Here is a 12,899-nt window from a genome sequence, read left to right on the forward strand (position 1 = left end):
AAAATTTAAAATTTCTTATGTGTTTTGGGTGCGAGGAAACAATACTCTAATAAGTAGAATTGTGTTACTATTCTGCTAACATCGATGGTTGAAGATATGGACATGTATCCAAACCAATAGTTTATGTGGATACATGTATAAGTTTGAAGAGTAAAAAAAATACATTTATCCATAGAAAGTTGCAAGACGAAAATGCGTATATCGTCTCATATTATCCTCATGTGTCTGATCCATCAAGTAGTCACTAGTCATCTATCTAAAAAAAGTCATATAAACTCGATCTATCCATTCATGATACCCTTAGTTTCATTTGGTAATGGACCACAACTGTAATGTCCGGTTACTCGTACAAATTATTAATGTGTTTATGTCGTTTGTTATGCGCTTACCTGATTCATTATGATTTACATGAATGATGCCGCTAGTGTTCCTTGTATTATACATATGGACCTATTGACATCAATTGAGAAATTGATATTGAGATTTAATATGATTTTTATATTGTCCATGGTGTATTGAAAATGAATATGTGGCTAAATAGTGATAGTAAGATGTGTAGATAAAGTAGTGTAATGGAAGTTGGTATTGAAGTGCAGGAAATGAGATGAAAAATATGGTAGTTCTTACGGTTTTTCATATAATTATTTGACTATGAATCACATTGATAGGAGGCTAAATTCATTACAAAGCTAAGGAGTAGGACTACGACTTTTATGTTTTGAGTTTTGTTCAAATCATTGTGGAAGACAAGCCAAAAGTGCCCCGAAGTGTGTCGTGTGTATTGTCGTTCGTGCACAGACACATTTTGGTAGAATGATCATAACGCTTTACTCAGATATTCAAATGACATGATGCTAATGGGAGATGCAAGCTAAGACATATGGATACAACTTTTATGTTGACCATTTTTTCAAATTCCGAAGGGCAAAATGAGTTTTCGTGCAGAGAAAGTGGCGCTCGAACTGTAAGATTTGAGTGCCCAAGCACCACTGAAGTGTTCTTTTATTCTCAGGTAGAATTGTCCGCGCCCGAGCGATAAAATGTTACCGCTCGAGAGCCTTTGGACAAAAGTGTGAGTTAGAAACATGATTTTTGTGATTGAAATAGATAAAGATCGATTGTTTCAGCCATTTTCACCATTTCACCATCAAAAATCAAGGTAAGAACAAGGGAGAAAACAAGGCTAGGGTTTGTCAAGTTCTTCCTTCAATTGATCCTCCATCTCTTCTTCTTTATCAAATTGAAGCTAGAATTGAATTCTCTACCACAAGAGCATCCTAGGGTTGTAAATATCCACCTATTGAATGTTGGTTTTCAACCATATGCTTAAGTATTTAGATAGTGATTGAATCATTTTACAGCGTAGGACCAAGGAACTATATTCCACCAGTGTTCTAACGCTCGGAAAGTAAGTTGACATGTTCTTGAAGTAATAAATGAGTAATATTATGAGTTTCAAATGTTTCCTATTGATTATTGTTATATGTACTTTGTTAGTACGCTTATTGATGAAAACATAGCACTATATACCATTATTATGTATTAAATATGAAAGATCATGAATGTTCAAGATATATGCTATATCATGAATGTGAAAATGATACGAAATGAATGCAACATGTTATGATATGATATATGAGCTCGTTGACATCATGGGTGGTTTTAAGTCCACCAACCCTATTGGCCAATATATGTTTATGTATCGTGGGGTTGTCACATGGCACCGAGACAGTCATCACAACAGTAGCTATATAATAAAACAAGCACAGTAGTAAAGGTCAACTAATGGGGCTCAAGTACAAAAAAGAACATATTTACATGTTATGGATGGAATTTATGATATGAAATGATTTAATAATTCATTGTTGATCACGACTTTGATACGTATGTTCTTTCTACACATATTGATATGTATAAGTGCCAACTTATTGAGTTCTATAAACTCACGTAGCTCTTGTATTACATGATCAGGTAATGAAGGTGAATAGGATGCCGGTTCACCAATGGATGTTTGTAAAGTGTCTTACATCGACAAGAACCTGGACATGCTATTGTCATGGCTTCCGCATATATGTATTATAGTTGATCTTACGCTAGAGTTTGAAATAAGTTTAATGTTGTCTATGTCTATACGTATAACGGTGAAAGTGTGTGTTCGTATATAGAATATTGGAATGAGAAAAATTTTGGACGAAATATCTGTCTTGTGATCATGTTGATGTAAATCTGTTAATGTTTATATAAATAAGTTTTAGAATATATGTTATACTAATTTAACTATTGCTTGGATTATTGGATCGTCCAAAATATACGGACATCATGTCAAAATTTTTATAAACCATCAAATTAGTGTCCATAAGTTGGATTGTTCCATGATATAAGTATATCTATCAAAATCTATTTTAATTATGAGCGTAATTCAAGCATAGAAGAAGAGTGTTACAACAACCTTCTCCCTTCCCATTGCCTCTCCTTTAGGGCAAACTTTTCATAAGTATCTGAATGTACTAATTAAAAGCTTTTCAGTAGTTGATGCAATAACATGAATGGAATCAGTGCTTTTGAACCATTCAATAAAAACTTCATAGCAACAAATTCGCATCCGCCTATTCCGACGAGGTTTTCCCCAGCCCTCGAGCAGATGAGAATTCTCATGAGCAAGTTTAATNACAAATAAACATGGACCATATAAAATGTTTGTGCTTATAAATAATTGATAAGTGAATTTAACATACTTAGCGGTGAAGCAAAAAAAATTAAGATGAATGAATTAATTTATATTTTATTAATTATCCTGATTTATTTGTTAGGGTTTGTTGTCCGATTATTAGAATAAAACAATAGGCATAAATTCTGACAAACCAACTAGAATAAATTAATTAAGAATCATATCAAAGTACGATGGATCTAACAATTTTGATATTGAGATGACTTAAAAGTTTTAATAATGAGGTTTTTGGATGGATTTTTGTGGATGGAAATAGTTCGATCATATTAATTATTTTCTCAAATTATCAGCAACGTCATGTATATTGTCTATCGTTAATTACTTTATTTCTCTAAATTTTTGTCGTAAAACATGATTCTGTTGCTGTATATGAGTACATAAATACATGTATATCATCGTCAAATACAAAAAAAAAGTATTCTTTATATCAAGAGCATTCCAAAGATTAGTTCGAATATTAATAAATCGAAACGTGTCGTTCAAGATGTAGATGATCGATAGTGTTTTGCACCACATGAAACTTAAATAAGATACGCATGTGTACAACTTTCGATGGTGGTGCTTATGAAAAATCAAGTACTGTATCATTTTCTCACAAAACATCACTTTCTTATCCTGAAGATGAATGTTCATTTCTAAACAAAAGCAAAGAAAAATTTAATGTTTGGGAAAATAATTTTTTGCTATACTAACTTTGCTTATTTTGAGTTTGTGTGACTGTCTCGCAGGTCTATATACATTATACATGTCAATCAGACCCATATTTATCATAAATAGTGATATTTTGGTGTAAAAAAAGTGTTTCCATGAGTTTGGTTGGGTTGGAGATCTAAGATGTTTAACAAAATTGACATTTAAAACGTTCTTACAAGAGTTTTTTTTTATTTCTTACAAGAGTTTTTTTTATTTGAGTTCTAGTCTGTTAAATTTCAAATTTTGATCGTGAGGGACTAACCTTGATTTTTTTTGTCTTTTGATCCAATTTCTTGGAAGTTCTGACGTGGAACAAGAAAATATTGATGTGACACAATACAATGCTAATGTGATACTAAAAAATGCTGATGCAACATCAGAAATTTCTGAATTGTCTGATGTCTCATCAACAATTGGATCAAAATAGCCAAAAACTAAAATTTAACGTACCAAACCCAAAATTTGAAAACTTAATTGATCAAACCCAAAATTGAATAAGTCAGTGAAAAAAAATCATTTTCCCTAATATTTAAGAGATCTATATATGAAAATCCTGGATACTATTGTTCCAAAAAAGTCTTTTATACTAGCCAATTGTCCCCTAACTTGTAAACCTTTTAGGTAAATTATATGTTTTTTAAAGGGTTAAGTTATAGGTTTTAAATGTGAAGAGCTAGTGTTCGAATACGCAAAAAATGGAAAAACAATTGTCATGTAAATTGGCTTATATATATAAATTCTTAATCTTCTAATTATATGAAGAGTACAACATCATGTGATCCCATTAGTTCCACTCTGTCGTGCAATACTCATTTATCAACATATATTCTATTCTCAGTTCCAAGGCTATCTACTCGAATTATTAAAAAAAATGACTGAATAATCTACTCCAAAATTCGTCACACGAATTATTAGTAGGATCAAAAAGTTTATATTTTTATCGGGCAAATTGTTTTTTTTTATTCTCTATATTTCGCTCTTCATAATTTTGGTCATTTATTTTATAAAACCGTAAGATAGTTTGACAACAGAAGAAAACAATCTCAATTTACAATGGGCCTCTTTATACAATACTGGAAATTGTTTTCAAGTTAGTAAATTTGGTTTCTTGTACCATAAATGGGTATCAAGCCCAACAATACATATGAAATTCTAACCACAATTATAAGTCAATTTGTCTCTTTTACATTGTAAATTTAACACATAAATGTACCAATTGTCATCCATTGCAACAATTGAGATTTAGTTACATACCATCAAGGGTTGTTTGCTCCACTCCAAATTGGTCAGAAGCAAGTAAAGATGCAAGAAATTCTTGATCTTCGCGCTGTGTAATAATAAAACAAAAAAGGGTTATAAAACCTAGTTCCATACGCACGCGTGCACATACACACGAGTCTATTACAAGTGAAAAGATAAATAAAAAGTTAATTTTTTCTATACGAAAAAAACAAATAAACAATGTATACCTCACTCGGAGAGAAAAGGGTTGCACTGAATTGTGAAGGAGCATAGTTCATTGTATCGTTGGCACCATTTTGCTGTTAGATGTATGTCCATCAATAAAAATTGGTAGAAATAAAAAAGAATATAATGTACCTATATATATATATATAGACTCACAAAAAGATAAAATGAAAATATACTATTTCTTCATAATTATGCACCAAGAAGAGAAAATTAAGCTTCAAAATGTACCTGTAACATAGACTGTTCGGAGGAGATGGTATGATGATCAAATGCAACAAAATCAGGACCAAATACAGATTCTTGAGTTCCCCCTCCGTTTTCCATTTCACCAATCAAGCTACCTAAATTAGAAGGACTGATTAACATTTGGTAATCTGCAATAACATCGGACAACTGTTTTCCACCATTCGCATCAGGCTCGAAACATGAAGAATCCCCTATAGACTCCAGCAATCGATCCAGGGCCGTATCATCGTTCGGAAAATCTTGATCAGCAGCATTGAGTATATTTCCCTGGAATTCAAATCCAGGCAGAGTTTGCATTCCGCTGCAAGGTTTCGTCCCCTGGTTTGTCTTACTCAGGCCTGACTCAGTAAGTTGCTTCAAATTCGACATTCTTAACCCAACGTAATTCGTCTGATACGCGACACAGTTGGATGGCTTATAATTTGTAGAAACAGCATCATTTGTTAAAACATTGGTCTCTTGACGGGGTGAATCTTCATAAGTAAGGCTTGGAATATTGAACCCGGCTGAAGATAAAAGTGATGTCTGGAAACGAGTGGGCAGGCTCCCTGGGAGATCTTCCAGGCCTGATGCTGCAGAAAGATTACTACTTTGAGCAAAACTGACGCGTGACAGCTCGGTGTCCTGAATCAGGAGGCTTGAATTTGTGAGGTTTGGTCTCAGAAAACCTCCTGACTGGGAAAGTATTCGGGACCGTTCAATTCCAGGTGTGACGCTGCTGCTGGAAGAAGCTGCCTGATTTTGGAAGAATATGGCATTTTTCGCGCCTGGAAATCGTCCTGGATTTTGATGCTGGTTGTTCATGAAATTGTTGAGCATTAGAATTGAAGGGTTTGTTCGTGATGATGTTAAAATCGATCGAAAGCTTCTGCTGAAGCCATTATCCGTTCCATAATGAATTTTATAGTCTGAACCAGAAACCCGTCTCAGGAAGATCCTGTATTTCTGCATTCATACGCTGTAAATGAGGAAACAAGAAAAAATCTATAATAAAAAGAATAAATGAAATCAGAAGTTTTAAGAGAATATTTTTCCTTAGAATCGATTGTTTATAAAAAAAATAAAAATTGAAGAAAATATAATTGTATCAGAAGATTCATCCATAATATTTTCATAACAAAAAAAAAATAAAATATAATATTTAGTAACTTTTTCTCATAGTATATTGTTCTTGATTAACTCGTTAAATAAAGTATTCTTCATGTTCTAAAAACTTTTTATAGATAATAAAATTTATTATACAAGAGGATCTTTATTCTTATGTAGAATGCTATATAAATATATTTGATTATAAACTTGTGTATGAACAAATAAAAAACATATCTGTTTAAAATTGAAATTAATACTCCATATCATAAATTTTGTTCAAGCTAAATTAATTTAAAAAAAATTCGTGTTGATAAATTCATTTCAGTTAAATATAAAATTTGTTAAATAAATATAAACACTAATATGATTAATATTGTTCGATATAAATACATATTTACCTAAAATTAATCAATTATTTTTGTCATTTTGTATAAATTAATAAATGTTAATATGTTGATCTTTTTTAAATTTGGTTAAACAAAGGCTAGAACGGATTTTTAATAAAATGATGATCTTTGATTGTGAATTTGAAAAGTTTACTTTAAAGATTTGTGATAGTTACTAAAAAAGGCGTATATGATATTAAACTATCTACTTTATGGGGAAAATATCTTCATTTTTTTTTTGTATTAAATAAAAATATATGAACTTAAAATAAATAGACTATGGTTTTTTCCCTTTCATATATAGTTATTCAAAGGGGGGAAAGAAATTATGCATTAACTATTTATGAAATCATAAATATATGATATAATATAATATAATGTGATACTGTAATTAATTCTCTTGAGAAATAAAATATATCGAACCTGCAAATGACTTGCTATATTTTCTCTAGTTAATCCAGGCACATTCATTACCTCCAAGATTTTCTTTGGAACAGCCCCTGTAGAATACGCAAAAATAGAAAATAAACATATATATCAGAAAAAAATAAATAAGCACGCACACTAATAACATACATACATATAAATATATGCATATATACACACATGTACTTCTTTTATGTATGTATATTCATGTCTGCACACTTATAATCACATGCATGTTTGTGAATTTCCATATATGATATATGTGTATGTGTGTATATACATACATACATATAGATATAGATATAGATATTTACTTACTATCAAATCCAATGCTTCTGATAGCGTCCAAGAACCGGTTGTGTAATGCATTAGTCCAAACAACTTTAGGCTTCTTTTGTGAAGACTCAGAAATTTCTCCTCTTTTTCCATCAGCAGGCCCTTCTTTTCTTGGAGAATTTCTTGGATCTTTCTTAATATTCCCATCTTCATCAAGTGTCGATGACTCGGAAATATCGTTGATTTCATTGACAGATGTTTTTTCCTCAATAAGAACTTGATTTTTCTTGTTATTATAATACATTGATGCAAATTGCCATAAATCCCTTAAGTCATCTGCAGATACCGGCTTTAAGATGAAGAACGCAGCACCATTTCGCAATCCTTTTAGTGCAACAGCTTCTTCATTATCTGCTGACATTACTGTAAAAGTGACACAATATATTAAATATATCAGATTTAGGACATGACATAGATAAAAAAAAAAAATTATCAAAAAAATTTAATAGTTTGAATGTTCGAAAATTTTCATGTAGCTCATAAAAAGTACTAGAAATCATCTCAAAATCAAACATATAAAAGAAAATCAGATCGAATAAATGGCTCAAAGAACATGTTAAGGAATTAGGGTTCTCATAACCAGTTGTGCGATGTATCAACGTAATTAATTACAAAATCTATGTCTGTGTGATTATCTTCAACCGATTCCACGGATTCGCTACGTAGCATATACAATTAACTCACAAACTACAGGCAAATTGAATTCTTGAGCAATGACTTTTTGTAACTCGAATCCATTCATATCTGGCATATGAACATCTGATACCACCAAGTCGAAGGCACCCCCTTTGATTCGAAGTGCGCATAAAGCATCGCTCGGGTGTTTGACCGTGACAACTGAAATTGAATATGTAATCAGTTAGAATGTTATGTATAAACTGATACTTCGCAAAACAGAACGAAAAATCTTGATTTTGAGATATAAGAAGAACTCAAGAAGACATGCCTTATGAAACTAAGACAAGTTTGTTTGTCTATGTGTGACATAATCTAGTGTAGATCACTGAATTCTTGTGGAATTTTTTCTGTGGCCTGAGTTAATTTTGAACAATTTTGATGAATTTGGAAATAAAACTTGAAATATTTTCCGTATTTAACAACCATTTTTTCATGTTGTTTTCTCTTATTCTTCATGGAAATATATGAATAAACAATGATTGATTAGGCCATTTCAATTACACGTCCACATTTCTTGAAGATTAAATATAGGTCTTCAATGAACTCCTTTGTAACCCTAAAATAAAGAAACGTTTCCAAATCCACTGAAAAATATTTTAAGTAAATCCCATTAAAAAGGATATATACACATATATCCAAAACAAGAAAATCGAATAAAAATTTGTGTTTCATGAACTTCACACACACAGACACACGTTTATCCAACAATAATTTACCTTCATATTTGAATTTCTTGAGTATAGCAGCAACAATGGAGAGACATGTCGTATCATCATCAACAACCAAAATGCTTAGCGTATCGAACGATTTTTCCCACCTGGAAAAGGTGTTGCTTATGGTAATAGTTTCACCCTCCATGTTAATCTCTTTCTTTTTGACAACAGCAGTTGACAAAAATACAAAGGATGATGATATATATATATAGATATATAGAGGTTTTGTGCACTTAGTCAACTGTGGAGATATAAAAAAGGTGACACCAGAATAAAGCTTTCCAAAATCTAGAAGAAAATGTAGGTGTGTTTCTTGTTTTTATTTGAAACCCCTTTTTCATTTTCTTGGTTTTCCCACTTTCATTTGTAACAAAAAAATAAATTGGGTTTTTAATTTTTTTGGTGGCTCTTTAATTGTATGATGTTATATTTAGTGAACAAAATCTGAGGCTAATATTAGCATTTAAAGAAACATACCATATAATAAGATGTTCATTTTAATTAAGCTTCTTTTCTCGGAAGATTTTATAAAATAAAATTGATTCTAATATCAGATATTTAAAGTAATTTTGTATTTATAAATATATAAATTAATTAAATGTCTATTAATGTGTTATTTGAAATATATATCATGGTCTTTCAAAATAATTTATTGGCGCCACTAATTGTCTTTAGATCTAGTTGAACAACATTGGTTTTTGGTGAAATGGAATTTTTTTCAAATTTTATAAATAGTTTTGTAGAGTAATTTTGCACGTTTCGCTTGGTTTTTATTCTACTGTCACACCATCCTTGACTTTAATAAAGCTTTAAAATCCTATAAATTATTTTATATGTTTGTGGGTCAATTCATGACTCCCCTCAACTCCCAATTAATGCTATTTTTATCCCTATATCAAAATCTTAAAATATCGACAAAAATGGACAAAAGGTTGTTGTTGACCCTTTAAAATATGATTAGGTGTTCTATGCAACGATCTCACGGATATCTATTTGTGAGACGAGTCGATCCAAGTCCACACTTACAGTGAAAATTAATGTTTTTTCACAACAAAACTACCAAAAAATGTTACATGAAAAACAATAATTTGGACATAAAACGTAATACTTTTCATATGTCAAATACACTCAAACTACTATTTATTGGTTAATCATTTTACTAGAATGTTATAATATCAAAATCCAAAAAAATGAAATAAATCAATTATCACTAGTCAATCTTAGGGTGATTTTTTTTTTTTTTTTTATCGACAGATGCTCTTATTACACTCGTAATCTCCTTCTATCCAAACGCGCAATTATGTGAAACGATCCACAAAGTATAACGTTCAAATCAGTTAACTACGAATTGGTAAAACTAAAGATAGGCCCAATATTATAGGACCTGAATTCTGGCCTAACCATTTTACAGGTCCATTCTGCTCAAAATTCAATTATTTTTTAATCCCGTCAACAATAATTTTGAACTTAAAATAAATGCTTCATGAGTAATGACTTAAAATTGCGATATACTAAAAAGATGCTATTATGGAAGGATATATAAAACATTAATTTTATATGAATTAATCTCAAAATTTTAAGGAAAATTTGGATTTTCGGTCTTATACATTTACCTCTTTGCGATTTTGATCTTCTTTGACGTCAAATTTCAGCATTAGTCCGCTATATTTTATTTTATTGTAATTTTATTTTTCCGACGTGATAACTAGTGTAGATATGGTGTCGGTGTGTACAGTGTCACATTAGGATTCCAGATATAAAAAAATATTTAAATTTTAAAAAAAATGAAAGATACAATATCATGACTGAAATTTGACAACATATGATATCAAAATCGCAAATATGTAAAATATACAAGACTAAGTAGAAGTTTTTAAAAATTTTAATTACTAGCCACCATTTGTATTCCTTCAAATTAAAATTTAAATGATATGTACAATTGAATGGGGATTTTGAATTTTTTTTAATTATTTAAAAATTTATGCCAGTTCTCTTTAATTTATATATGTGAGTCAGACTAAGATCCTTGGTGGCTTTTATAGGATTACTGAATTGGTGCCAACGTTCTAAAAATCTTGGTACTTAAGTATAGAGGTCTTGAGTTAGAGTGTTAGAGAGGCGAAAGTAACTTATTTTCTAGGGATGTTGATATTCTATGAAAGACGGCACATGACAAAGCCCTGAGGAGAGAGAAGACTTAAGAGGAAATCCGTTTACGGAAGAAAACCCCCACCCACAATCAGTACATCTACGGCAGAAAAATCAATAGAAATTACAAGACTCAATACCCATTCAACATAGAAAAAGCCAGCCCCGTTTATGATTTATTCGGGTCGGGTTTCGACCCATTACAATCCTATTATAATAAAACATTTATTATTATTATTTGACAATATTTAGAACTTGTTTAATCCTCCACCCAAATTGAATACATGCTACTGTTAGAACTTTGATTTGAAATTGATAATGATTAAATTCAAATAGATTATTAGAGGAAAGATACTTAAAACGCAATTGGATGGAAACTAATTATTATAAATTGTGATGCAAAAATAATAATCAAACACATGCCTTAATTCCGACAGCTAATTCTTAGGTAGCTTCAAATATTGTCACCACAAACCTTAAAAAAAAAAAAAAAAAAAAAAAAAAAAAAAAAAAAAAAAAAAAAAAAAAAAAAGAAAAAAAAGTAGTGATTTACTTTGCGCCCACGAGTTTTCCGCGTTTCGGCTGCGTTTTATTTTCCCTTATAAACCATTTATCCCATAACTTTTCTTTCAAACATATTATCCAAATTAATCTTATGTTAAAATAAATTAGTTTGACCTTTTTTATAATTATTATTTCTCTTTTAATTTTAATTGAATGCATGGCAAATCGAGGCAGGAGAGAAAGTCCAAATCAAATAAATCCTTTTATAGACCATGACAACAACTACTACTACAACTACAATGCTCCTCTCTCTTACACTTATGACCAAGAAAACTCGTCACCAGCTCCTCAGCCGCCGCATCACAGTTCCGCCGCCGCCGTTCCCTCCCCGACATCCGGTCGCCACCCGAATTATCGTGGGATTCGTTGCCGAGGTGGGAAATGGGTGTCCGAGATTCGGGAGCCACGTAAAACAACTCGCATATGGCTGGGGACTTACCCCACCCCGGAGATGGCTGCCGCGGCGTATGATGTGGCGGCGCTGGCGTTGAAGGGGCCGGATGCAAGGATCAATTTCCCCGGCCTGGTTGGTTCTTACCCGGTGCCGGTTTCTCAGTCGGCCGGGGACATAAGGGCGGCGGCCGCTATGGCTGCCTCCGCTGCATCCGGGGCTGGAGGAGCCGCGGGTGGGAGTACTGGAGCCTCGGTAATGCCGGGAAACGAAGGTTCGTCGAGCTTGCAGAGAAACTATGTGGATGAGGAAGAGTTGTTCGATATGCCTCAGTTGCTGGTGGACATGGCGGGGGGGATGCTTCTCAGCCCGCCGCGGGCGGCGGAGGACTATGAATGGCCGAATGACATGAGTTCGAGAAACGACAGTCTTTGGAGCTACCCTTGACAAAACATGGATCAAGAAAATTAAAGAACCTGAGCCAAATTAAAATAACCTAACAATATCAAATATATAAAATCTATCCAGAATCTAGATATATATGATGTATAATATATGTATCGTGTGTCTATGGAATTGGATTGCCATTAAAATGGACAACTCCGCCATCTTTGTGTGCGCTTTTGTTTCGGTTCTCTGTGTTTTTTTCAGCATAAAATGAGCTGAATTATGAGTTTTCCCCGCTTATGGCGGGAGCTTGCTTGTTTGCTTTTGCTCAGGTTCTAATTATCAAAATGAAAGCAAGTTCCTATTGCTACGTACTGGCTTCACACTGACTGCTTCTGACTGAACAAATTAAATAATAATTTAATCTTGAGTCAATTTCATCCCTTATTTTTTTAACCGATCGCTTTTAATCAATCTCTCTCGTCATAGTTTTCGAGATTTAATCGTAATAAATTTCATAAATTTATCAAAATAAATTATGCACTCAACCCATACATTAATTAACTCATCCTCCGAGACCATGAGCTGTTCTAATCTTCGTATAAAATTTAACACCTATAATGTGGTGTTTTGGTGTTGGGAGT

The 12,899-nt window shown here is 32.2% G+C and overlaps 1 protein-coding gene across 1 annotated transcript; it reads left to right on the top strand.

Annotated features, from left to right (window-relative positions):
* The first annotated feature begins 11,560 nt into the window (after window positions 1-11,560).
* LOC140986761 (ethylene-responsive transcription factor ERF027-like) lies at window positions 11,561-12,625 on the top strand. The gene has a single exon (XM_073455111.1). The coding sequence runs from the start codon at window positions 11,635-11,637 to the stop codon at window positions 12,313-12,315; it is 681 nt and encodes a 226-aa protein (XP_073311212.1). The 5' UTR covers window positions 11,561-11,634; the 3' UTR covers window positions 12,316-12,625.
* Window positions 12,626-12,899: the final 274 nt, after the last annotated feature.

This window comes from Primulina huaijiensis, chromosome 10 (genome assembly GCF_012295235.1).
Source record: "Primulina huaijiensis isolate GDHJ02 chromosome 10, ASM1229523v2, whole genome shotgun sequence".
NCBI lineage: Eukaryota > Viridiplantae > Streptophyta > Magnoliopsida > Lamiales > Gesneriaceae > Primulina > Primulina huaijiensis.

Coding starts and splice junctions, on each gene's coding strand:
- LOC140986761 (XM_073455111.1), top strand. CDS start 11,635: ATGGCAAATCGAGGCAGGAGAGAAAGTCCAAATCAAATAAATCCTTTT.